Source organism: Hyperoodon ampullatus (assembly GCF_949752795.1).
Source record: "Hyperoodon ampullatus genome assembly, chromosome: 13".
NCBI classification, from domain to species: Eukaryota; Metazoa; Chordata; class Mammalia; order Artiodactyla; family Ziphiidae; genus Hyperoodon; species Hyperoodon ampullatus.
The window spans coordinates 38,508,241-38,534,434 of NC_136926.1; the positions used below are offsets into that span (position 1 = coordinate 38,508,241).

The 26,194-nt window shown below is 38.6% G+C and overlaps 1 protein-coding gene across 2 annotated transcripts in view; it reads left to right on the plus strand.

Annotated features, from left to right (window-relative positions):
* Positions 1-5,324: 5,324 nt before the first annotated feature.
* The window catches only part of THOC1 (THO complex subunit 1), a gene marked incomplete at its 5' end in the record, with an annotated part of 50,300 nt that continues 29,430 nt past the window's right edge, over positions 5,325-26,194 (plus strand). For both annotated transcript variants that reach the window (XM_079717292.1, XM_079717293.1), the window contains 8 exons: positions 5,325-5,378; positions 7,276-7,349; positions 7,443-7,503; positions 8,755-8,821; positions 11,597-11,715; positions 12,407-12,455; positions 12,873-12,968; positions 20,939-21,021. In XM_079717292.1, the coding sequence (XP_079573418.1) occupies positions 5,325-5,378; positions 7,276-7,349; positions 7,443-7,503; positions 8,755-8,821; positions 11,597-11,715; positions 12,407-12,455; positions 12,873-12,968; positions 20,939-21,021 (603 nt within the window). The remainder of the gene's footprint in view (positions 5,379-7,275; positions 7,350-7,442; positions 7,504-8,754; positions 8,822-11,596; positions 11,716-12,406; positions 12,456-12,872; positions 12,969-20,938; positions 21,022-26,194) is intronic.

Here is a 26,194-nt window from a genome sequence, read left to right on the forward strand (position 1 = left end):
TTGCCTTCCTCTGCCAAATCCCACCCTCACAAATATACAGCTCATTCCTTTCCATTCTTTAAGCTTTAGCTTAAATATCATTTCTTCAGAGAGGTCTTTTCTGGCAACTCAAAAGTTAAATACTGCCGGAGCATCCCCTGCCTCAGTCTCTCATTCCTTTGGTTTTGAGGGACCTTGGGGCTACATTACTTAAGCACTCTTCATCTCAGGTTCTTCTGTAAACCAGGAATAATAAAGAGTACCTACCTCACAAGGTTGCTGGGAAGGCTAAATAGTTCATACACGTAAAGCACTAAGAATTCAAGCACACAAGGGCACTCAATATATGCTATTGTTTCCTTCATAGCATTTTTCACAGTAAAATTCTTTTATGTTTTTCTTTACTTTTTTTTTTTTTTTTTTGCTGTACGCGGGCCTCTCACTGCTGTGGCCTCTCCCGTTGCGGAGCACAGGCTCCGGACACGCAGGCTTAGCGGCCATGGCTCACGGGCCCAGCCGCTCCGCGGCATGTGGGATCCTCCTGGACCGGGGCATGAACCCGTGTCCCCTGCATCGGCAGGCGGACTCTCAACCACTGTGCCACCAGGGAAGCCCTTCTTTACTTTTTAAAAAATCTTTTCTCCCATATAGAATAAAAACTCCATGAGGATAGTTAACTCTTCTGTTTTGTTCAAAGTGCCAGGTTCATCCATATATACATACACACACACACACACACACACAACTAATATATATCTTAGTTGAGAATAAACAAATGAAGAAAATATTATATCAAAAACTTAGGAGAGTGTGGTGGCCATGAAAACGCTCCCCTCAGACCATTTGCTGTGGAAAACATAATTGACTGACAGCCCCACTGCTGCCTGCTGGGTCCACCATGCTTGTACCGAGGCCAGGCTTTCTGAGGGTGGCTTTAGGTCAATGACTGAGCATGGCAGAGGTAACCAGGGCAGGTCCATTCTGGCAAACTGCCAGACCCTTCCTACAAGAAGTTTGGCCTGACATCTCCCCACTGGCAAAGTCAAACCTTTCCTGGAGCTGCACCTCACTTCTTCCCTCCCTCTCTCTTTCCACAGGTGTCAGCCCTGCACTGTGGTCTGCAAGCTCTCGCTGCCTGCTCCTGGCTCTTGCTCCCTCCCTAATAAATCTCTTGCTCATCTAATCAAATGTTGGCATCTGCTTCTTGGTAGACCCAAACTAACACAATCAGGACTTGCAGAAGCAAACCCCGAGGGGAGAATTTGTGAATAAATGATTAAGGTGCTCTCAGGAGAAACCAGTAAGGGAGAGAAACAGGATAGGAAAGGGATACAAGCCAAGTGATGGGTCAATTTCAGTCAAAATCTCTGCCTAACCTTTCAGGGAAGCTGGGCTCACCAGGGTAAGAATCACCCACTATCAATTTCTGACCTTAAATTATGTTCATCTATGCGGTCCAATCAAGCTCACCAAATAGGATTTCACAACGTATACTAGATAATGATATATACACTACTTACAATAAAATAAAATAATAATACTGCATATATAATCCAATAATATTGTTCTTGTGCCTAGCAAACAGTAGGCACTCAATAAATATTGAATGAATAGCACAATATTTACAATATAAAACGCTTGAAAATTGCCACCACCCTATAAAAAAGACAGCACCCACACAGTTTTCATGCAATTTCTCTTTTTCCACAAAAATGTAACTCCCAAAATATACACAAAGTGCCAAACCTCTTCCATTCTTCTTCTCAGCGACATTCCTCTCCCAATGCAGGAGTCTCATTCTTTTTGCTCAACTTAAATTCCCTAGGGAGAGGAAAGGAAAGAGGGCTAGGGCCTAGAACCCAAACCGGCAAAGGCCGCAATCCAACATGCTAACACGGTTGACTTGTTCGCATGGAACAAAGTTTCCTTGGCCTGGGCTAGAGGATAAAGACCAGAACGAAAGCAGACTAAGCTGCCTCCCTGGTCCTTTTCTCCTAGATCTCACCACACCAATGATAACTTGAATCCAAATGAGACATACCAAGGAAAAGAAGAGGAATAAACATGTGAATGCTTAGAATCCATCCAAACCATCCATCCTAGAATTTCCCATGGAGGTGTTTCCTAACAGGGAGGCATTCCCTGGTCCATCTTACCTCACTAGCATAGCAGGAAGAAGAGGTGCTCAATAAACCTAAGTGAGGAATTTACATGTTATTGGATGTCTGCCCTTGGAATGTTATTATCACACACTTCTTTAAACACTTATGTTATGAATGACAATATGATCCTCACCCTTATCTAATTATAAGGAAATAATTTATGAGCCATTATCTAGGCCCATGGCTTTGTAAAGATTCATGAGTTAAGACTCGAGAAAAAAATAGGCTTTGGCATTACAGCTAGGGGTTCAAATCCCAAACCTAGCTTCCTCTAGCCATGTGACCTAGGACAGATGAGCCTGTTTCCTCACTGATGTGTATAACTATGTACAATGTTGTTGTAAGGAGTAGGAATAATACAAGAAAAGTGTCTGGCTCATAGGAGGTACTCAATAAAACTTGACTATTACTTACGACAGTATGACAGTGTAGAGCTAAAAAATTGAAATCAAAACCCATGGGTAATTTCATGTTGCCAGTTACCTCTATCAAGAACCCCATCTCAGGGGCTTCCCTGGTGGCGCAGTGGTTGAGAGTCCGCCTGCCGATGCAGGGGATACGGGTTCGTGCCCCGGTCTGGGAGGATCCCACATGCCGCGGAGCGGCTGGGCCCGTGAGCCATGGCCGCTGAGCCTGCGCGTCCGGAGCCTGTGCTCTGCAACGGGAGTGGCCACAGCGGTGAGAGGCCCGCGTACCGCAAAAAAAAAAAAAAAAAAAAAAAAGAACCCCATCTCTTTGAGTTTGCTTCCTTATGTGTAAAGTGAGCATAATCGCTGTGTTACTCATATCAAAATATCATTTAAAGGATCAAATGTCTTACTACACGTTAAGTGCTTTGGGAATTATAAGGCATTTATTAACCTGATCTAAATGCTAACACATTTCTATGGTAGTGAGTTTTGATGGACAACTTTTTAAAATGCATCACCTACTTCCTTGCCTTATTGAATATCACTTCACCTTGAGATCTCAAGATCATACTGATGGCTGTGACGTTTTTGCCCTTTTTAAGTTATCTGGCATCAGACTGCTGTTTTTACATAGATTTTTTCTTAACTTGTGGAAAAGTATAAATAAAATTTAGTATTTTAACCATTTTTAAGTGTACAATTCAGTGTCATTAAGTACACTTACAGTGCTGTGCAAACGCCACCCATATCCATCTCCTGAACTTTTTCATCATCCCAATCTGAAATCTGTACACATTAAACAGTAACTCCCCATTATCCCCTGATGTTTGCTTTTTTTCCCCTACTGTTTATCTGGCATTTGTTCACTCATTAGCAACAACAGCTCATTTCTCTCCTTGCCACAAAATATATTGCTGGCTATAACTTGGGAGGAACTGCAAATGCCATTTTTAAACCAGTAACATTCTTTGGCCTGAAACACGAATACAATCTGGTTCCAACCCAGTTTTTCAACTCTATTTCTATTCAGAATCCAAAGTTTAAGTCAAAGTCAACAGCTACCTTTCACTGTGCTTTCTTCTTTCCACACCTCTGCTCACACCTTCCTCACCCTTTGGAATGTCTTTCCTATTCACCCCTTCACACTCTGACCTGTCTATTGGAATCCTTCAGGGTCCAGCTCGTATTCTCTCTTTTCCACAAAGGCTCCTTGACCACCTCATATGGTCCCTCTCTCCTTTGATCTCTTACAGCAGCTATGATGCAAATTACTCGTGATCAAAATTGTACACTGCAGTTGTTTCATTTATGTCGACCTGAGCTCCTCAAAACAGCAATTAAGCTATATTATTTTGTTCATTCAATCATATGTCCATATATTTATTACTCATTCAACAAATACTGTCCACTGTGTACAAAGTGCCCAGCAAATGTGTGAATAAACACAATTCTAAGTCACTAGGCTTTGATGGATGAGTCAATAAACTCAAGCTCTTCTTCTGTTTGGATTTTGTAAAAAATAATTTTATTTACCTCTTGGGTCTTAGTTGTGCTCCACACAGTTAATAATCATCTATAGTATAATAATAATCCTAATACATCAGCTACCTATTAAATCAGTTAAAACCTGTTTATTTTTGGCAATTTGGAAATTTACATTGCACAATCAAATCTCAATGATTCTGTTGATTCTAAAAAACCTGCAACGCTCCAGGTAGCCAGCACTGTTCACAATTCCCACTTAGGGACAAGACTATGCAAAGCTGTCTTTTTGTTAGTGTCCTGTATTCTCGCCGGATATCAACGAAGGGAACAAGATAAAGCGCGCCTAGCTTTCTTCATTTAGGTTCACATGGAGGTGAATAAGAGCTGGTAGGAAGTGTTTGGGTCAGTGCTTCTTCGCCCACAGCATAATTCCAACTGAAAAGTTACTGCCACTTGGCTTCTCATTGGCCAAGCCTCTCTCATTGGCCAAGGGAGGAAACTGCTGAGACAAGGTTTTGCAGCTGGTGCCTCCAACCCTTGACGCGGCGCCACGCGCTATCCAATCAGCGCCGAGTACTGCATTCCTCCAAGATCTTCCTCCTTCAGTATAGCCCTCTATGTGCCAGCAAAGTTAACGAATCCCCAAACATTCATAATACTTGCATTGCTATACAAGTCACACGCGCATTCATGATTTCATTGACGTTCCTCCACAGCCCAAGATATAAGCGTTATGTCTATTCCTCAGAAGAGGAGGCTGCTCCTGAGCTACAGGGCCCATGAACTGTAGGGCAGAAACGCAAATCCGGAGCTGGGACCACTCCTCGAAAAGGACTTTGGTCCGGCGGTGCACGGCCACTGCCAACACTTCCCCAGCCTGGAGCTTTCCCGGATAACCCACCTGCCTTGGATTCTCGGGCGGCGGTTACCTTCCCTCGCGGCCCATTGAGCCGTAACCAGCCGCCTTTCACCAGGCTTCCCCCAAACAGGAAAACCACAGCCAAAGTGCGCGTCCCGGCCTGCAACCCGCAGCGCTTACAGGACAAGGCCACACATCCACCGTCACCTCAGGGGTTACCCACGAGCCCGAATCGGGCATTGAGCGGCTGACTCCGGCTCCCAGCGCCCGCCCGTCCTCGGTCACCATAGAAGCTCCCATCCCCCACCGGGCCCGCCCCTGCGCTCACATGCCGCTCTAGCCGCGCACGGAGCCGGCAATCTCTTCGCTCCCGCCCTGACGTCATCGGCGGGCGCCGCGGCGCGGTGGCGGGCACGCGCGGCCGAGAAAATGTCTCCTACGCCGCCGCTCTTCAGTTTGCCCGAAGCGCGGACGCGGTTTACGGTGAGCGGAAGGCGGGTGGGTGCGGCCCTGGCTCAGCGCTATTTTTTGCCCTCCTCTCCCTGAAATTACTCGAATTTTTCTCTAGGGTAAAGCAGGGACAGAGGCGTGTGCGCGGCGGCGACGGGCTCCCGGCCTCGTCGTGGGCTGGGAAGTGGCAAAGGCGCATTACCTGTCTCTTCCGCGCGTCCTCTGCGGTCCGCCTCCACCTTCCCGCTGGCGGGTCCCAGGACCCCGCGTTCTGGGCGTGTCTGCGCCCTGCGTGGAGGGGTCACCCGCAGACTACCTCTCTTCGGGTCCAGCTCCTCTGCAGTGCTCTCTCAGCTGGGCAGGTGTCTCCAGAACTGGAAGGGGTCTGCTGAAGGGGGAGGGCGGGACTGACTTTAGCCCAGAGAACCGGCTCCCGCCCCGCCTCCTAAGCTGCCAGGTGGTTGTTCTGGCCGCTTATTCACCACCCTTTAATCCTCCGTATCTCATTCCTAAGAGAAAGAAGAGGAAGGTCCTAAGTGGGACAGGACAAACAGGTCAGCTTGGGAAGGGTTGTCAGCTGTCATTTTATTCTTACACATTGGGGAACAGTAGTTTAAGCATTTGGGAAACACTTTACAGAGCGTTTTCATGTTAGCTTGTTTAACTCTTAGAATAGCACTGTCAGGAGGCTGTTTTATTATCCCTGGTAGATGAGATAGAAACTGAGACAGCCTCCCCCCACTCCAAAAGTTAAATGATTTACTTTACTGTTTTCTCTGACTTCAAACCCAGTATTCTTTTTATGTTGCCCATCACTAAATTGTTTGACTGTATTTCTCCCTAGTGCTCTGAAATTCTGCCTGGAGTAATTGTTAGGAATATCCAAGGTTATATTAGTCCTGGAGGGGACCATTTAATGGTAGCTCATCTAGCCCAGTGCTTCTCAAGCTTGAGCATCGGGTGGGATCTCCTGGAGATCTTGTTAAATGTAGATTCTGGTTCAGTAGGTCTGGAATGGGGCCAGAGATTCTGCATTTCTAACAAGTTCTCAGGTGATGCCACTGCTGCTGTTGGTAGTAAGGATCTACAACAACCCTCATATTTAACTCGTGAGGAAAATGAAGCACAGAGGTAAGGGAGTATGCCCAAGATTACACAGCCTATTCACAGGCAGAGTCAGGAATGGACTTTTCCAGTATAAATGTAACTCCTGTGAGGTAACATTGATTTTCCAAGTGTATGTGAATTTTCACAGAATGAATGACTTGGCAATATTTTTGTCTTTCAATTATGACTACTTTAAGACAACCAGCAGGTTTACTACTTTAAGACAATCAGTGTTTACTTGGTGTTAGGGACTGTGCTGGGCAAGCTACGTAGACGAGGTAGGACTTTTTTTTTTTTTTCCGAGGTAGGACTTTTGATCGGTCTTGAAGAATGGATAGAATTTGCGTGAGCACGTGGGAGGAATAATGGGAATGAATACACTAGAGTGAGCTTGATAGAAAATGATGGGAAAATGGCTAGACCCTAGTAGAGAGTATGTGTTAGAGGGTACTGGGAAATGAGGTTGCATAGCTTGGGTGGGATAACATTATCAAGGGCATTTAGAGGAAGCTACGAAATAAGGAGCCACTTAGAGATTTTTTTTTTTAAAGCAGGATACTCTCATGAATGGGATATTTAAAAAGAAAGGAGGAGGGAAAACCTGGAATGAGAAAGTCTAGCTGGGGAGCTCTTGCAAGGCTTAAAGTGATGAGTCTATATCAGTAAGTGGTATTTGAATAAGAATTACTGATAGAATGACTCATAGGTAATTTTTCCCAGGTATAAACATTTTTTAGTTAGACATACTATTGATGAGTGATATGTTTTTCAGTAAATAGTAAGCAGAAATCTTTCTACTTATTTGCTATTTTTATTTTTCTAGAAATCTACCAGAGAGGCCCTGAACAACAAAAATATCAAGCCCTTGTTGAATACCTTCAGCCAGTTGCCTGGAAGGTAAGGCGTTGATATCCATGAAATAGGCTCGCTGAAATCTTTATACTTACCCTGAGCTGCTTTAAAAATGCAGGTGTTTTTTGTTTTTAATAGTGAAAATGAAAAAAAATGTACCCTTGACCAAGCTTTTAGAGGTGTTCTAGAAGAAGAAATTGTAAGTATGTTTTTCCTTTATTTATCGTTAGAATTTTGCTGGCAAATTAATATTATTTTTAAATTTGCTTTTATCCTTAGAATAGATATTTAAACATGACTATTTTTTCTAGAGTGAACTTGTTACTTTGTGAAACCTAACTTGGTCATAGTTAGTATAGGAGTTGTGTAAGGATTAAGGGTTTTAATAGCACAGTTTGACTTGTTTAAGGGTTTGGTTTACTAAATGAGTAGAGCCCTCTGCAAGTGAATATGTATAAGAAAATTTGATAAGAGGTCTTCCTGAGCAAAAACTGTAATTTGAAGGTGAACCCTCTCGCTTTGCTGTATAAACAAACAGTGACACATCTTGTAGTGGCATAAAAGGTCTAGTCCAAGGGTGTTCAGCATGGGAGCTGGGATTCCATGCCCTCATTTTCCTATGGCATCCCCTTATCAGTTCACCTGCAAAAATAACAATAGCCTATCCAACTTCAGTAGAGAAATTTAATCTAAACATGAAAAATCTGAATTTATTTACCATTAGTGGAGCACCCAAATGAAAGGAAAAGTTTCAATAGTTTATTCTTGGTTTAGCAAGGCTTAGATCTCAAGAAGCTAGACCCTTTTCCCGTGTCCATAAAACAGTGTCCCTTTCTTTTGGACAATTCTATGTCAAATTCATTCTTTCCTCTTCTTCAGACCTAGTCACTTGCCTGTTGTCAGGTATTGAGCAAGTTACTTTGCTTTTCTGAGCCTCAATTTCATTTGTAAGAGGGGAAATACCATTTTTTCATGGTGGTTGTGTGAAACGGCACTTAATGTACACTCAATAAATGCTGGATTTTATGATGTTATCAAACCTAAGCACCACCTCTCTTCTATTAAAACCCTCCTTCAGACATATTGATGGACCAATACAATTAATTCCCCTGGCCCTGCCTTTGTCCTGTGCCATTGAGTGAGTTATGGCCTCAGCACATGTGTAGTTGATTAGCTTACAGCCTTAATCATGCTAATGTAACGATCTTCCTAAGACTTGGATTTTAAGTGAATCACCTGCTGTTTAATTATTTGATACACTTGTACAGTTAGGGTTATTACTGTTCATTTTTTAAATTTTCATCTTAGAAAGTAATCTTATCTTCTGTGAGAAATATCTTTATCCAGGGTTTGTGATAATCAATTTAATGTCAGAGGATATGTTTTTCTTATTATCAAATTAGTCTAAAGTCTGACTCCTGAATTAAGCTGTTTTCTTTTTTGTTGGTAGATAAATCATTCATCATGTGAAAGCTTTTTAGCTATTATTTCTCTTGCTATTGGGGGAGTTACTGAAGGTAAGTATGGGTTTGTTTTGTTTTTTTTTAAAGCAATCTTGGGCATGACATGTTTTATTTAAAACTTATTCTCCCCATACCTCTCTACCTAATTGATTTTGTTCATTTTTAAAATTCTGCCTACCCCCTTTGCCAAGAAATCCCATGGAAATTAGCTCACAGGTATTTCTTGTCACTAGTGTATACAGTGCACACTTTGGCACTTTCTTTGTTCTCCACTTGTTCTGTTCATCAGGTAAATATTTATTGAGCATCTACTATGTGCCTGGTACTGAGCTAGGACTTGGGAGATTCAGTGGTAAATAAAACGTATTCGCTGCCTGTAAGGAGCCTAGTGGCTAATGGAGGAAACACGTCTAAATGTCTTACTGGGGTGGGGGGTGAAGTAGGAATGAAGTATGGTTGAAGTGATTCTCTAAACTTCAGAGTCTGAAGGAATCAGGATGGTCTTAGAAAGGAAACTGTAACGTAAGAGCTGGGATGTGAGGGATGAGTAATTTGTCAGGCAGAAACAGAAGGATATAGCTAAATAAAGACCTAGTTCACCATGACTAAAAAAAATGTGGAGCAGAATGGTGAGAGGATGATGAGAATGGTGAAGAAAATTAGCAGGAGGGGTAGGTTAGGGCCATTTGTAAAGGGCTTTGTGTGCCATGCTAAAGAGGACCTATGGAAGAGCCATTGAATTGGGAGAAACTGCTGGCAGGAAAACTAGGTAGAGGACAATTAAAATGGGGCAGTGGCAGTAGGGGATAGGTTCAAGAGACTATTTATTTATTTATTTATTTTTAGTTATTTTTATTTATTTATTTTTGGCTGCGTTGGGTCTTCGTTGCTACGCGTGGGCTTTTCTCTAGTTGTGGAGAGCGGGGGCTACTCTTCGTTGCAGTGCACAGGCTTCTCATTGCAGTGGCTTCTCTTGTTGCAGAGCCCGGGCTCCAGGCACGCAGGCTTCAGTAGTTGTGGCACACGGGCTTAGTTGCTGTGCGGCATGTGGGATCTTCTGGACCAGGACTCGAACCCATGTCCCCTGCATTGGCAGGTGGATTATTAACCACTGCGCCACCGGGGAAGCCCCTCAATTTGAGATTGCCAGGCTTTAGCTTTCTTTTACTGAATCCGAATCTTTGAGAGTGGAATTTAGGTAATTTTCTATAGTTATTTAATGTGAGTTAACTTTTGCCAGACTATACTTCTGCTAAGGGCAGGGAGTATGCCTCTCAAATCTCTTGGATATACAGGACATAAAAGTATCACAAATCTAAGTGTTAAAGGACTTTAGAGGTCATATGGTCCAATCTTGTCTCTGGCCTATCCTGTCTCCCCTCAGTGAAGTCCTTGGCGGGTGGTCATCCAGCCTCTACTCCCATTGTTGGAGCTCACTATTTGATTTCTGTTAGATAGTTCTGATAGTGCAATTTCCCCTTTGTATTGAGTTGAAATTTGCTGCCTTATGCCTCCCTGGTTCTAGGCAGTATCCCTCACATCACATTCCAGATATGATCTTACCAGTGCAGAGCAGAGCTGGAAATACTACTTCCTGTTTCTGAACATACTGTGTTAATGCAGTATTTTGGGCTAATAGTACACACTCAGTACTTTTTTTTTTTTTTACATATCATGCTGAAGTGTCTACTTTTCCTAAACACTTAACAAGTGTTAGTATCTATTACGTAAAAATAGAAGGAAGAATGAGCAGGGAGGTAAAAGTATTTTTAGCTAGCCTAGATGACCTTAAAGTCTTTAATTTATTGCTTTACTTTAGTAAGATTGAATTTAGAAATAAACAACTTTTTATTTTACCCTTTTTTCCCTTGAAACAATGGTATTGTAAAAGTTTAATGAGTTGAAATCAGTATCAAATCTTTTTTTTTTTTTAGAAACAGATATTTATTTTGCCACTTCAGAAGGCTTTGAAAGCTTTAGGAAGAGTGGAAGAACAGAATTTTCAATTTGAAGTTCATTTACCCTTTTTTTTTTTTAACATCTTTATTGGAGTATAATTGCTTTACAATGATGTTTTGTTATCTTTTTTGAAGTAGTTCTTTCAAATCACAGACAACTTAAATTTTAGCAATAGTACAGAACATTTGGAAATGAGAAGGGAACATACTAGTCCTAATTCTTCTACTTTAAAAAAAAACTACCATTTATTTTGGTATATGGTTTTAGTTTCTCTGGTCTTTTTAAAAGATTTTATTGTGATAACCATAATACCCATACAGTTTTGAACCCTGCCTTTTTCACTTGACATTATATCATAAACATTTTCCAAGTTATTATAGTCGTCATAACCATCGTTTTTAATTGGCTGCATTATATTCTTTTGAATAGCTTAGTGGTGAAGAAAACAGACTGTGGAGCCAGACTGCCTGGGTTCGTATCCCAGCTCTACCACTTACTGGCTCTATGATCTTGGGCAAGTTATTTAACTTCTGTGTCTCAGTTTTCCCATTCTATAAACTGGAGATAATGTTATCTACCTCATAGGGTTATAAGGATTACATGTGTTAGTACATGTAAAGCACTTTAGTGTGCCTGACATATAGTAAATGCTCTAGATGTGTTATCAAAAATGATTATCATCATCACATACCAACACTTACTTAAGTATATCCTGTTTGGGGACTTTAGGTTGCTTCTGTTTCTTGTCTTTCACAGCCTTGTTAGGATTGACAAAGTATACCTTTAATATTTTCTACAAAATTATTTTGCATGGGCTGTTTTACTCAACAGTATTTTAAACTTTTTAATTGGCTTGTGCTCCACTTGAAGGTATTTGTACAGCATCTACACCTTTTGTATTGTTGGGAGATGTTTTGGATTGCCTTCCTTTGGATCAGTGTGACACAATATTCACTTTTGTGGAAAAAAATGTTGCTACTTGGAAATCAGTAAGTGCCTTTGTTTCTTTTTCTGCTAATATTATCTTTCTATAGATCCAGAGTTCTGAGGGTAGTTTTTGTTGTTGTTGTTTTTTGTTTGTTTTTTGCTTATATTTCTAATATTGCTGATTGCCAAAAAGTTTGTCCCTATGAGAATTATATATTCTGCTCTCTTGGAAAAGCCAAGTAAAAGTCATATGGAGGAAAAAAATGGAAGTACAAAATTTGAGTAGAGGGCTTCCCTGGTGGCGCAGTGGTTGAGAGTCCGCCTGCCGATGCAGGGGACACGGGTTTGTGCCCCGGTCCGGGAAGATCCCACATGCCGCGGAGCGGCTGGGCCCGTGAGCCATGGCCGCTGAGCCTGCGCGTCCGGAGCCTGTGCTCCACAACCGGATGAGGCCACAACAGTGAGAGGCCCGCGTACCACAAAAAAAAAAAAAAAAAAAAAATTTGAGTAGATACAATTAACTTGAAAACACACACTTTTACATGTTTAAAAGTTACTTAGGATCGTGTTTTGTTATATATTTGAAAATATTTTTATTTCATTAAAAATGTTATTTGCTTGCAAAAAGTGAAAGTGGCATAGTAGATTCTCAGTGCATAGTAGTGTTCTTTAAAATTTTACTTCCTGTGACTTACTATTGAAGAATGTGCAGCAACTTCAGAACAATAGTAATAATTTCTGTCTTAATTTCAGAATACATTCTATTCTGCTGGGAAAAATTATTTACTACGTATGTGCAATGGTAAGTAATTCAACAGTAAATGATTGTTTTTTAAAAAGTAAATGTGGCCAGGAAAACAGGTGGTGGAATTAAACATAAGTGGTAAAATTTTTAAAGTAGATTGTATCTTCATTTTTAAATAGCAGTCTGACTTATTAAAACTGATCATTTGCTGTAAATTAAACTATTCCTGTTCTGGGTATAAACTTAATGAAAACCAAAAAAATTTAGTAAAGCTTGTCTTACCCATGCTAAACTTGTTTAGTTTTATTCCTAATTTTCTAGAGCTTTTTTGTGACAAAAATAGTTTCTACCCCCATTTTGAGAACTACTGCTTTAGGAAAATACTTTTGACAAACTGGTTAAGAAACTTGGGTATGGTTGTAATAAACATAGAATGATCTCACCTGTGTAACCTTCGTTTCCATGTGTTGTTAGATCTCTTACGAAGATTATCAAAATCCCAGAATACAGTCTTCTGTGGACGAATTCAGCTCTTTTTGGCCAGACTTTTCCCTTTATCTGAGAAGTCAGGTAAGCTTTTGTACATAAAATGCTTTGCAGGAAAATCTTTACCAGATTAGAATCTACCATGATGATAAAAAAGAAAAATGGTTCTAAAAAGTTGAAAACATAGGAAATTGCCACTTTATTTTACTTATAAGTAGTTTTACGTGTCCCAGTGTATGATACAGGTAACCCTTAAATAAAGTCATTGATTTCTGCAAGCCTGTTTGTTTCTATCTATCTATCTATCTATCTATTTATTATTTTTATTTATTTATTTATTTATTTATTTTTGGCTGTGCCGGGTCTTAGTTGCAGCACACGGGATCTTCATTATGGCATGCAGGATCTTTAGTTGCAGCATGCGGACTTCTTAGTTGCAGCATGCGGACTCTTAGTTGCAGCATGCAACTCCCAGTTGCGGCATGCATGCAGGATCTAGTTCCCCAACCAGGGATCGAACCTGGGCCCTCTGCATTGGGAGCGCAGAGTCTTGCTCACTGGACCACCAGGGAAGTCCCTAAAGTTATTGATTCTTTAAGTTCAAAGTTTATTAATAATAATGTACAGTTGAATCACACTGAAATATGTAGCTGTGAATCACGTTTTTATTTCATTTCCTAATGTATGCCTATTTTTCTGTTTCCATTTTTTCCTTCAGTCACTACTGTTCAGCCACATTGACTTTGTTCATTTCTTTTATCATTTATTATTGTGAAATATAATGGTAATGTGAAAAGGGCATAAAGTAAATATAGTATAATAATTATGAAGCAAATACTTGTGTAACCACTGTCCAGGTCCAGAAGTGGAACATTGCCCACCACAAGGCTCTCTAGAGCCCACCACAATCTGTTCAAATATGCCAGATTTTAATATCTCTTTGCTTCAGTCTTCCCTTCCTTAATATCAGGCTAATATACCACCTACTTCATATGTTGTTGTAAGGATTAAATGAATTAAAATATGTGAAGAGCTTACAACAGTGCCTGCATATGGTAAGACCTATAGTATATGTTAGCAGTTGTTTTACATGTGGCTTTCTTTTTGTCCTGCTAGATCTGTTTTTTTTCTTTCCTCTTATTTAATGTGGTCAGGATTAATTTTGATTTATCAGTGTATTTACTACTTGTATTTCTGACCTTCTGTCTGTTTCCCCCTTTAGACTTTACTTTAGTGCAGATTTGTGTTCTCTTTGAAAATCTTTATTTCTTTACTCTTGAAGAATGGTTTCAGTAGAAGATTGTAGGTTGGCACTGGATATAGGATTTCATTTAGTAGGAGATAATCATTACTTTGCCTTCTAGCTTCTATAGATAAGGCAAATGTCAGTCTAACTCCTTTGAAGATAATCTAGGTTTTTTTTTCTCTCTAACTGCTCTTAAGGTTTTATTTTTCTTTGGGTTTTTTGTTTGTTATTTGGGTTTTTTGTTTCTTTTTCAGCTTTATATGATGTATCTAAGCATGGATTTTTAAAATTTATCATTCTTCAGGTTTGTGGGCATCTCGAATTTATGGATTGGTTGTCCTTCATCCAGTTTGTAAAAATTTAAGCTGTTATTTCTTCAAATATTATATATGCTGCTTTCTCTTTTTCTCTTTATGGAACCCTAGTAGACATCCTATATCTTCTCACTGTATCCTCTGTCTCTTACACTTTCTACATTTTTCATCTCTTTGTTACTCTCCATCACATTCTGCATAATTTCTTTAGAAATGTTTTCCAGTTCACTACTTCTCTCTTCAGCTATGAATAATCTGCTGCTAAATGAGTTCTTAATTTCAGTAATTGTATTTTTTCATTCCTAGAAAGTCTTTTTTAAGTCTGCTGTATCACTTTTTTAGTTTCTTATTCCCTGCTGATATTCTCAAACTTGTTTTTTAATTTTCTAACCAGGGTAAGCATTGTTATTTTTATGTGTCTGATAATTCCAGTGTCTTAGTCTTTGTGGGTATGTCTCTAGTATCTGTTTCTACTGTTTCTCACTCATTGTATCTTACCCCTTTGTGTTTCTGGTTAGTGTTTGATGTTATATTTGAGAAGATATTTGAGGGAATAATTTTGAGGCCTAGGTTAGATACCTTTCTCCAGATAAGAGTTTTCATTACTCCTGCCAGGCACCCTTAGAAGGGTGCTACTACTAGTCCAAGATTACCTTAATCTAGCCCAGCTCAAGGCCTGTGATTCCTTAGATAATCGAGAAGACTTGGCACTGGACTGCAGTTTGGTTCATCCTTACCTGAGGACGTAGGTCCCAGTCTAGAAGAAGGTTGGGGTAGGACTTATTAGATTCCCCACCTCCCTTGGACTCAGAGATTTATTTTTATCATCCTCACTTCAGGAAGCTGCTAAAAGAGTAGCTCAGTTTTGCAGCTGATTCTTCCTGTTTGGCAGATATCCTCAAGGCAAAAGTGGCTTTGAGTGCTGATGATGCATTGCTTATCTTTCTTGCCTTCTTGATTTTTGCCATATATTCCTCACTGAATGTCAGCTCTTTACTATTTTTAAGAAAACAATTTTCTGTTTCATTGCCTAAAACAATGCTGTGAACATGGTTTATGCTCTGTAAGTATTCATAGAATTAATGTAATTTATCCAAGTTTTCAGTTGTCCTTAGAGGGTTAATCTGAATTAATTAATTAGCTAATTAATTAGCCTTCCGTTACTGGAAGCTCAGCCTTTTATATTTTTTAACAGCTTTATTGAGATGTAAATTCATATACCATACAATTCACTATTGAAAATGTACAGTTTACTGTTTTTTAGTATATTCACAGGGTTGTGCAGTCATCATTGCAGTCTAATTTTAGAATATTTTAACTTACAAAAGGAACCCTGCACCCATTAACTGTCACTCCACTTACCTCCATCCTTACCCTGTCTCCCAGGCCCTAAACAACCATTAATCTCCTTATTGGTCTCTATGGACTTCCCTATTCTGGACATTTTAAAAATGGAATAATAAAATATGTGGTCTTTTGTGACTGGCTTTTTTTTTTTAACACCTTTATTGGAGTATAATTGCTTTACAATGTTGTTAGTTTCTGCTGTATAACAAAGTGAATCAGCTATACGTATACATATATCCCCATGTCCCCTCCCTCTTAAGCCTCCCTCCCACCCTCCCTATCCCACCCCTCTTAAGTGGTCACAAAGCACTGAGCTGATCTCCCCGTGCTACACAGCTGCTTCGCACTAGCTATCTATTTTACATTTGATAGTGTATATATGTCAGTGCTACTCTCTCACTTCATGTGACTGGCTTTTTAAACTTAGCTTAATACTTTCAAGGTTCATCTGTGTTGTATGTATCAGTAGTTCATTCCTTTTTTTTTTTTTTTTTTTTTTTTTTTTTTTTTTTTGCGGTACGTGGGCCTCTCACTGTTGTGGCCTCTCCCGTTGCGGAGCACAGGCTCCGGACGCGCAGGCTCAGCTGCCATGGCTCACGGGCCCAGCCTCTCTGCGGCATGTGGGATCTTCCCGGTCCGGGGCACGAACCCGTGTCCCCTGCATCGGCAGGCGGACTCTCAACCACTGCGCCACCAGGGAAGCCCAGTTCATTCCTTTTTATGGCTGAATGATATTCTCTATATGGATATACCACATTTTGTCCATTCACCAGTTAATGGACATTTGAGTTGTTTCTGCTTTTTGGCTATTGTAAATAATGCTGCTGTGAACATTTGTGTACAAGTTTTATGTGGATGTATGTTTTCACTTCTCTTGGCTATATACATAGGATGGAATTGATGGGTCATATGGTAACTTTTAATTTCTCCTGGATAGATATCTAAGAGTAGAATTACTGGGTCATATGGTAACTCTGTATTTAAGTTCTTTTTTTTTTTAATTGGGGTATAGTTGTTTTACAATGTTGTGTTAGTTTCTACTGTACAGCAAAGTGAAGTAGAGTTCCCTGTGCTATACAGCAGGTTTTCATTAGTTATCTGTTTTATACGTATTAGTGTATATATGTCAATCCCAATCTCCCAATTCATCCCACCCAACCTTTTCCCCGCTTGGTGTCTATACATTTGTTCTCTACATCTGTGTCTCTATTTCTGCCTTGCAAACTGGTTCATCTGTACCATTTTTCTAGATTCCACATATATGTGTTCACATACGATATTTGTTTTTTTCTTTCTGACTTAACTTCACTCTGTATGACAGTCTCTGGTCCATCCGTGTCTCTACAAATGATGTATTTAAGTTCTTGAGGAACTACCAAACTGTTTCCCAAAGAGGCTGCATCATTTTATCATTGATGCAAGTGCGTTCCAGTTTCCCCGCATCCTTGCTAACACTGACTGTTTATTGTCTTTTTTATTATAGCCATACTAGTGAGTGTAAAGTGGTATCTCATGGTTTTGGTTTGCATTTTTGTAATGACTAAAGATGTTAAGCATCTTTTCATGTGCTTACTGGTCATTTGCATGTCTTCCTTAAAGAAATAGTTTATTAAGATTTTTTGCCCATTTTAAAAATGGGGTTATTTGTCTTTTTATTACTTAGTTGTACAAGTTCTTATAATATTCTGGATACTAGACCCTTATCAGATATATAATTTGTAAATATTTTCTCCCATTCTGTGGATTTCCTTTTCACTTTCTTGATAGTGTTGTTCGCAGCAAAAAAGTTTCAAATTTTGATGAAGTTTAATGTATCTATTTTTTCTTTTGTTGCTGGTGCTCTTGGTGTCATCTCTAAGAAACTGTTGCCTAACCCAGCAGTCCCTGACCTTTTTGGCACCAGGGACTGGTTTCGTGAAAGACAGTTTTTCCACAGACTGGGGTTGGTGGGGGGCATGGTTCAGGCGATGATTCTAGCGATGGGGAGCAGCAGGTGAAGCTTCGATCACTCGCCTGCTGCTCACCTCCTGCTGTGCGGCCCAGTTCCTAACAGGCCGCGAACCGCTACTGGTCCACGGCCTGGGGGTTGGGGACCCGTGGCCTAACCCAGAGTCACAAAGATTTATATCTACGTTTTCTTCTAAGAGTTTTAGCTCTTACATTTAGGTATATGATCCATTTTGAGTTAATTTTTGTATGTGGTGTGAGGTGGGGTTCCAATTTCATTCTTTTTATATGTGGATACCCAGTTGTCCCAGCACCATTTATTGAAAAAACTATTCCCACTGAATTGGCATCTTGCCTTCTTTTTACCTTCAAAATATCAAGATCAATTGAACCTTAGGACCTTGGCACTCTTTCTGCTGTCTGTAATCCTTTTGTTCGTTATTGTCACATTACTGACTTTTGCTGTCACTCAATCTCAGTTTAAATTTTACTACCTTAGAGAGGCTGTCTTTGAGCATCTAATCTAAACCTGCCACCACAGTTACCCATTATCACCACCTGATTTCAAATCTCTTCTTAGAATTTAGCACCACCTGGCATTTTCAGTGTGTTTGTGTTGTTCACCTTGTATTTTCTGTGCCTAGTAACTTCTAATACCAGATATCTAGTCACTATTTAAATATTTGATGAATGAAACTCTATCTCTTTGTGAAATGAAGTGCCCCTTCATAAGTACTGATTTGTGATTTCTTTTTCTGGAATTTACAGAAAACATAAGAACAAGGTTTCAATTCTCAGCCATTCTTTAGTCCTTCCTGTTTATCTCCAGCCTCCACTCTCATTTTTTAAAAAACATTTTAACCTCTTTTTCAATATGCTACATTCCTAAATTGACAAGACATAGAGAAATCACTTTTTTCTTATTAACTAGTTGAAAGACTATGTTGCTAAAGGTAGCTTTAAACTATATATATATCTTTTAATAAATTATATTTTTAAATTTAATTTTTAAATTATAAAATTACCCAACCTTGTTTCAGAAAATTTGGAAAATGAAGGGAAAAAAAATTCATAATCAATCCTGTCACCCTAACATAAGCTAGATTGGCATTTGGGGATATCTTCTTGCAGTATTTTTTCTTCTTTTTTTACATTTGTAAATGCATAAGATTCACTAGAGTATATCCCAAGACCTTCAGAAAGCTGTCTTAACATGTAATTTACCCATTAAATTTAGTAAAGTATGACTGAGATTTTTAACCTGAGAATTATGGCATGTGCTTTGTTGAGTAATAAACAGAAAATGGACAAAAATATTTTAAGTAGTCAATGCTAAATGGTCAGCCAGGTTCATTCACTAGCTTAATGACGTCATCTAGCATACTAGCTTTTAAAAAAAACTTGTTGTAAAATAACTTTAGACGTGAAGAATTGCAAAGATAGTATAGAGTACCTGAATAGCATCACCCAATGTTAACCTCTTACATGCCATGGTACAGTTATCAAAACTAAGAAATCAACATTGGTGCAGCACTGTTAGCTACAGACTTTATTTGGATTTTACCAGTTTTATCAGTGCTTTCTTTTTTAAGGATCTAATCTGGGATCCTGTATTACTTAGTTGTGATGTCACTTTAATCTCCCCAATCTCCCCAGTCAGTGACAGTGCCTCAGTCTTTGCTATTTTTTCATGACCTTGACAGTTTTGAAGAGCACTGGTCAGATAATTTGTAGAATGCCCTTCAATTCATGTTTGTGTGATGTTTTTCATAATTAGATTGAGGTTATGGATTTGGGGAAGAAGATCACAGAGGTGATGGCCCCTTCTCAGTGCATCGTTTCAACATGGTATTGATGTGTCTTTTTACTGGGGGTGTTATCTTTCATCACTTATTTAAGATATTATCCTTGATCACCATATTTCTCTACTACAAAGTTACTATTTTCCCCTTTGTAATTAATAAATATTTGGAGGGAGATACTTTGAGGCTATGCAGATACTTTTTTTCCTTAGACCTTTGCCGGCTGCGTTTAGTACTGTTCATCAGTGGATCTTGCCTGCAGTGATTATTATTAGGTTGTCCTGGTGGTGATTTTCTATTTCTTTCATTCCTTCTACGTTTATGAATTGGGATTCTTCTCTAAAGACAAGTTGTCTTGGGAATTCCCAGGCGGTGCAGTGGTTAAGACTCCGTGTTTCCAATGCAGGGGGCCTGGGTTTGATCCCTGGTCGGGGAACTAAGATCCTACAAGCCTCACAGTGCAGCCAAAAAAAAAAAAAAAAAAGAAAAGAAGAGTTGTCTCTTCTCCTTTGTTTACTTGTAATTCAGTCATCTATTTCAGTATGAACTCATGGATATTTATTTTATATGGGTTATAATCTCATAATATCATTATTTACTTTGTTGCTCAAATTTTTATAGTTTTCCCCATCAGGAGCTCTTTCATGTAGGTGAGGATAGTCCAGGCACATCTTGTATTTTCCCTGCCCAACCCCTGGAATCAGCCACTTCTCCAAAGAGCCTGATTTGTTTTACTTAAAAATGGTATTTAGAAGACAAGATCTGGGACCTAGATAATGCTAATTGTTACTAGAATATCACTGCTTCTGAGCCCTCTCAGTGGACAGAGCTTGGAAAGATACATATGTATACTAACATGTATATGTAAGCATCTGTATTTCTGTATCTGTCTACATTTTTTTTAATGACCAGCAACGAAAACAATGCTATCATAGTGACTGATAACTTGTGAGTCTAATCTAGCACCAATAGATCTGCTTATTTATAACTTCTTTCCCTGACAGCGAGAAACCTGGCCCTCACTAACTATATTTCCTATAAATATTGTTATACATTCATACTTTTTGAATAATACAATTTCTATTTGTGCTTCAGCAAAATTATAAATTACTACATATTGCATTCTGTAAAATTGTTCTAGAATATTCACAAATAACAAGGATCAATATATCTGTTACAGTGTATACAGAATTCGGCATACTCTAAAGGCACCTTAAAGAAATGAATTTTAGAAAGAATTTGAAAATCAAGTGTGATGTTATTCTGACTTGATCTTTTGCTCAATTATGGATTTATCATTTTATGTATTTTGGTTATATGACAACGAAGTTATACTCTTAAACAAGTTTAGGTGTTTGATGGATTTGCTTTGAAAATCTTTTTTTTTTTTTTTAATAGGTCTTAACTTGCAGAGTCAGTTTAATCTGGAAAATGTCACTGTTTTCAATACCAATGAGCAGGAAAGCACATTGGGTCAAAAGGTGAGGCTGATATGAAATCTAACATAACATATTTTAAGTTTGTTATTGAGATAACTCAGATGAATGGGTCTTCTAAAGCAAAAATTTTGAAAACCTTTATTTTCAATCTATAGAAATGTGTATTCTGTGTAGAAAAAAATGCAAACAAAATAGAAATATTTAAAATAAAAAGTGCAGCTACCCCATAATCCAAAGATAACCCAAAGATAACCCCATAATCCCAAAGATAACCACTCTTAACAGTTTTCTTTTTTTGTCCTTACAAGACTTTTTGTGTGTATGTAGTTTTATTCCAAAATTGAGGTCATACAATACATACTGTTCTGAAATTCACTTTCTTCTTTTAACAGTATGAAATGGTTGCATTTCTGCATCAGTACATTTAGATTTGTCTCTGTGTTTTAATGACTCATGATAAGTCTTTGGATATATCAGTCTCCTGTCACTGAGCATTTAGATAATCTCTAATAGTGAAAACTTGTTAACAACATTATAGTAAATAGTATTTTGTATATCATTGCTAAATTATGTAGCTGTCTCCTTAGGATAAATTTCGATAAGTGAAATTTCTGTGTCAAAATAAATACATATATCAAATTTTGATAACTGTTGCCCGCGTACTTCTCAAAATAGTTGTACCCATTTATACCACCCCCAGTGGCACATAGAGAATGCCTTCCCATTTCCCCATAGCCTCACGCCAACATGGGGAATTACCAGTTTTAAAAAATTTTTGCTTAATTAATACATACTTGAAAGGTAAGTCGTCTTTGTTTTAACTTACATTTCTTTGGTTATTAATGAGGTCGAGGAACTTACTGTATGTTTATTGGAATTTATTTTTCTTCTGTGCTGATTAGAAACAATGAGGAAGAGAATTGCCTATTCATGACATTTGCCCATTTTACTGCTGAAACATCTTTTTCTATTGATGTGTAGAAACTCATTATATAGAATGTTATTAATTCATTCCTACTGTGTGTTGATACATTTTTTCCTCAGTTTATGGTTTTTCTTGTAACTTTATAGTTTTCTATATGGAGCTATTAAATTTGGATATAGTAATATTAACATTTTTTGGTCTTTTGTTTTAGTGTTTCTAGCCTTGTGTCATACTGAAGGCTTCCACTACACAGGACTATGTAATTCTTTGTTTTCTTCTGGTGCTTTTTTTTTTTTTTTTTTTTTTTTTTTTTTTTTTTTTATCACAAATTTAATCAGTTATATGTATACATATGTTCCCATATCCCCTCCCTTTTGCATCTCCCTCCCACCCTCCCTATCCCACCCCTCCAGGCGGTCACAAAGCACCGAGCTGATCTCCCTGTGCTATGCGGCTGCTTCCCACTAGCTATCTACCTTACGTTTGGTAGTGTATATATGTCCATGCCGCTCTTTCACTTTGTCACAGCTTACCCTTCCCCCTCCCCATATCCTCAAGTCCATTCTCTAGTAGGTCTGTGTCTTTATTCCTGTCTTACCCCTATGTTCTTCATGACCTTTTTTTTTCTTAAATTCCATATATATGTGTCAGCATACAGTATTTGTCTTTCTCTTTCTGACTTACTTCACTCTGTATGACAGACTCTAGGTCCATCCACCTCATTACAAATAGTTCAATTTCATTTCTTTTTATGGCTGAGTAATATTCCATTGTATGTATGTGCCACATCTTCTTTACCCATTCATCCGATGATGGACACTTAGGTTGTTTCCATCTCCGGGCTATTGTAAATAGGGCTGCTATGAACATTTTGGTACATGTCTCTTTTTGAATTATGGTTTTCTCAGGGTATATGCCCAGTAGTGGGATTGCAGGGTCATATGGTAGTTCTATTTGTAGTTTTTTAAGGAACCTCCATACCGTTCTCCATAGTGGCTGTACCAATTCACATTCCCACCAGCAGTGCAAGAGTGTTCCCTTTTTTCCACACCCTCTCCAGCATTTATTGTTTCTAGATTTTTTGATGATGGCCATTCTGACTGGTGTGAGATGATATCTCATTGTAGTTTTGATTTGCATTTCTCTAATGAGTAAAGATGTTGAGCATCCTTTCATGTGTTTGTTGGCAGTCTGTATATCTTCTGTGGAGAAATGTCTATTTAGGTCTTCTGCCCATTTTTGGATTGGGTTGTTTGTTTTTTTGTTATTGAGCTGCATGAGCTGCTTATAAATTTTGGAGATTAATCCTTTGTCAGTTGCTTCATTTGCAAATATTTTCTCCCATTCTGAGGGTTGTCTTTTGGTCTTGTTTATGGTTTCCTTTGCTGTGCAAAAGCTTTTAAGTTTCATTAGGTCCCATGTGTTTATTTTTGTCTTTATTTCCATTTCTCTAGGAGGTGGGTCAAAAAGGATCTTGCTGTGATTTATGTCATAGAGTGTTCTGCCTATGTTGTCCTCTAAGAGTTTGATAGTGTCTGGCCTTACATTTAGGTCTTTAATCCATTTTGAGCTTATTTTTGTGTATGGTGTTAGGGAGTGATCGAATCTCATACTTTTACATGTCCCTGTCCAGTTTTCCCAACACCACTTATTGAAGAGACTGTCCTTTCTCCACTGTACATTCCTGCCTCCTTTATCAAAGATAAGGTGACCATATGTCCGTGGGTTTATCTCTGGGCTTTCTATCCTGTTCCATTGATCTATCTTTCTGTTTCTGTGCCAGTACCATACTGTCTTGATTACTGCAGCTTTGTAGTATAGTCTGAAGTCAGGGAGCCTGATTCCTCCAGCTCCATTTTTCGTTCTCAAGATTGCTTTGGCTATTCGGGGTCTTTTGTGTTTCCATACAAATTGTGAAATTTTTTGTTCTAGTTCTGTGAAAAATGCCAGTGGTATTTTGATAGGGATTGCATTGAATCTGTAGATTGCTTTGGGTAGTAGAGTCATTTTCACAATGTTGATTCTTCCAATCCAAGAACATGGTACATCTCTCCATCTATTTGTATCATCTTTAATTTCTTTCATCAGTGTCTTATAATTTTCTGCATACAGGTCTTTTGTCTCCTTAGGTAGGTTTATTCCTAGATATTTTATTCTTTTTGTTGCAATGGTAAATGGGAGTGTTTCCTTGATTTCACTTTCAGATTTTTCATCATTAGTATATAGGAATGCCAGAGATTTCTGTGCATTAATTTTGTATCCTGCAACTTTACCAAATTCATTGATTAGCTCTAGTAGTTTTCTGGTAGCATCTTTAGGATTCTCTATGTATAGTATCATGTCATCTGCAAACAGTGACAGCTTTACTTCTTCTTTTCCAATTTGGATTCCTTTTATTTGCTTTTCTTCTCTGATTGCTGTGGCTAAAACTTCCAAAACTATGTTGAATAAGAGTGGTGAGAGTGGGCAACCTTGTCTTGTTCCTGATCTTAGTGGAAATGGTTTCAGTTTTTCACCATTGAGGACGATGCTGGCTGTGGGTTTGTCATATATGGCCTTTATTATGTTGAGGAAAGTTCCCTCTATGCCTACTTTCTGCAGGGTTTTTATCATGAATGGGTGTTGAATTTTGTCGAAAGCTTTCTCTGCATCTATTGAGATGATCATATGGTTTTTCTCCTTCAATTTGTTAATATGGTGTATCACGTTGATTGATTTGCGTATATTGAAGAATCCTTGCATTCCTGGGATAAACCCCACTTGATCATGGTGTATGATCCTTTTAATGTGCTGTTGGATTCTGTTTGCTAGTATTTTGTTGAGGATTTTTGCATCTATGTTCATCAGTGATATTGGCCTGTAGTTTTCTTTCTTTGTGACATCCTTGCCTGGTTTTGGTATCAAGGTGATGGTGGCCTCGTAGAATGAGTTTGGGAGTGTTCCTCCCTCTGCTATATTTTGGAAGAGTTTGAGAAGGATAGGCGTTAGCTCTTCTCTAAATGCTTGATAGAATTCGCCTGTGAAGCCATCTGGTCCTGGGCTTTTGTTTGTTGGAAGATTTTTTATCACAGTTTCAATTTCAGTGCTTGTGATTGGTCTGTTCATATGTTCTATTTCTTCCTGATTCAGTCTTGGCAGGTTGTGCATTTCTAAGAATTTGTCCATTTCTTCCAGGTTGTCCATTTTATTGGCATAGAGTTGCTTATAGTAATCTCTCACGATCTTTTGTATTTCTGCAGTGTCAGTTGTTACTTCTCCTTTTTCATTTCTAATTCTATTGATTTGAGTCTTCTCCCTTTTTTTCTTGATGAGTCTGGCTAATGGTTTATCAATTTTGTTTATCTTCTCAAAGAACCAGCTTTTAGTTTTATTGATCTTTGCTATTGTTTCCTTCATTTCTTTTTCATTTATTTCTGATCTGATTTTTATGATTTCTTTCCTTCTGCTAACTTTGGGATGTTTTTGTTCTTCTTTCTCTAATTGCTTTAGGTGCAAGGTTAGGTTGTTTAGTCGAGATATTTCCTGTTTCTTAAGGTGGGATTGTATTGCTATAAACTTCCCTCTTAGAACTGCTTTTGCTGCATCCCATAGGTTTTGGGTCGTCGTGTCTCCATTGTCATTTGTTTCTAGGTATTTTTTTATTTCCTCTTTGATTTCTTCAGTGATCACTTCGTTATTAAGTAATGTATTGTTTAGCCTCCATGTGTTTGTATTTTTTATAGCTCTTTTCCTGTAATTGATATCTAGTCTCATAGCATTGTGGTCGGAAAAGATACTTGATACAATTTCAATTTTCTTAAATTTACCAAGGCTTGATTTGTGACCCAAGATATGATCTATCCTGGAGAATGTTCCATGAGCACTTGAGAAAAATGTGTATTCTGTTGTTTTTGGATGGAATGTCCTATAAATATCAATTAAGTCCATCTTGTTTAATGTATCATTTAAAGCTTGTGTTTCCTTATTTATTTTCATTTTGGATGATCTGTCCATTGGTGAAAGTGGGGTGTTAAAGTCCCCTACTATGATTGTGTTACTGTCGATTTCTCCTTTTATGGCTGTTAGTGTTTGCCTTATGTATTGAGGTGCTCCTATGTTGGGTGCATAAATATTTACAATTGTTATATCTTCTTCTTGGATCGATCCCTTGATCATTATGTAGTGTCCTTCTTTGTCTCTTCTAGTAGTCTTTATTTTAAAGTCTATTTTGTCTGATATGAGAATTGCTACTCCAGCTTTCTTTTGGTTTCCATTTGCATGGAATATCTTTTTCCATCCCCTTACTTTCAG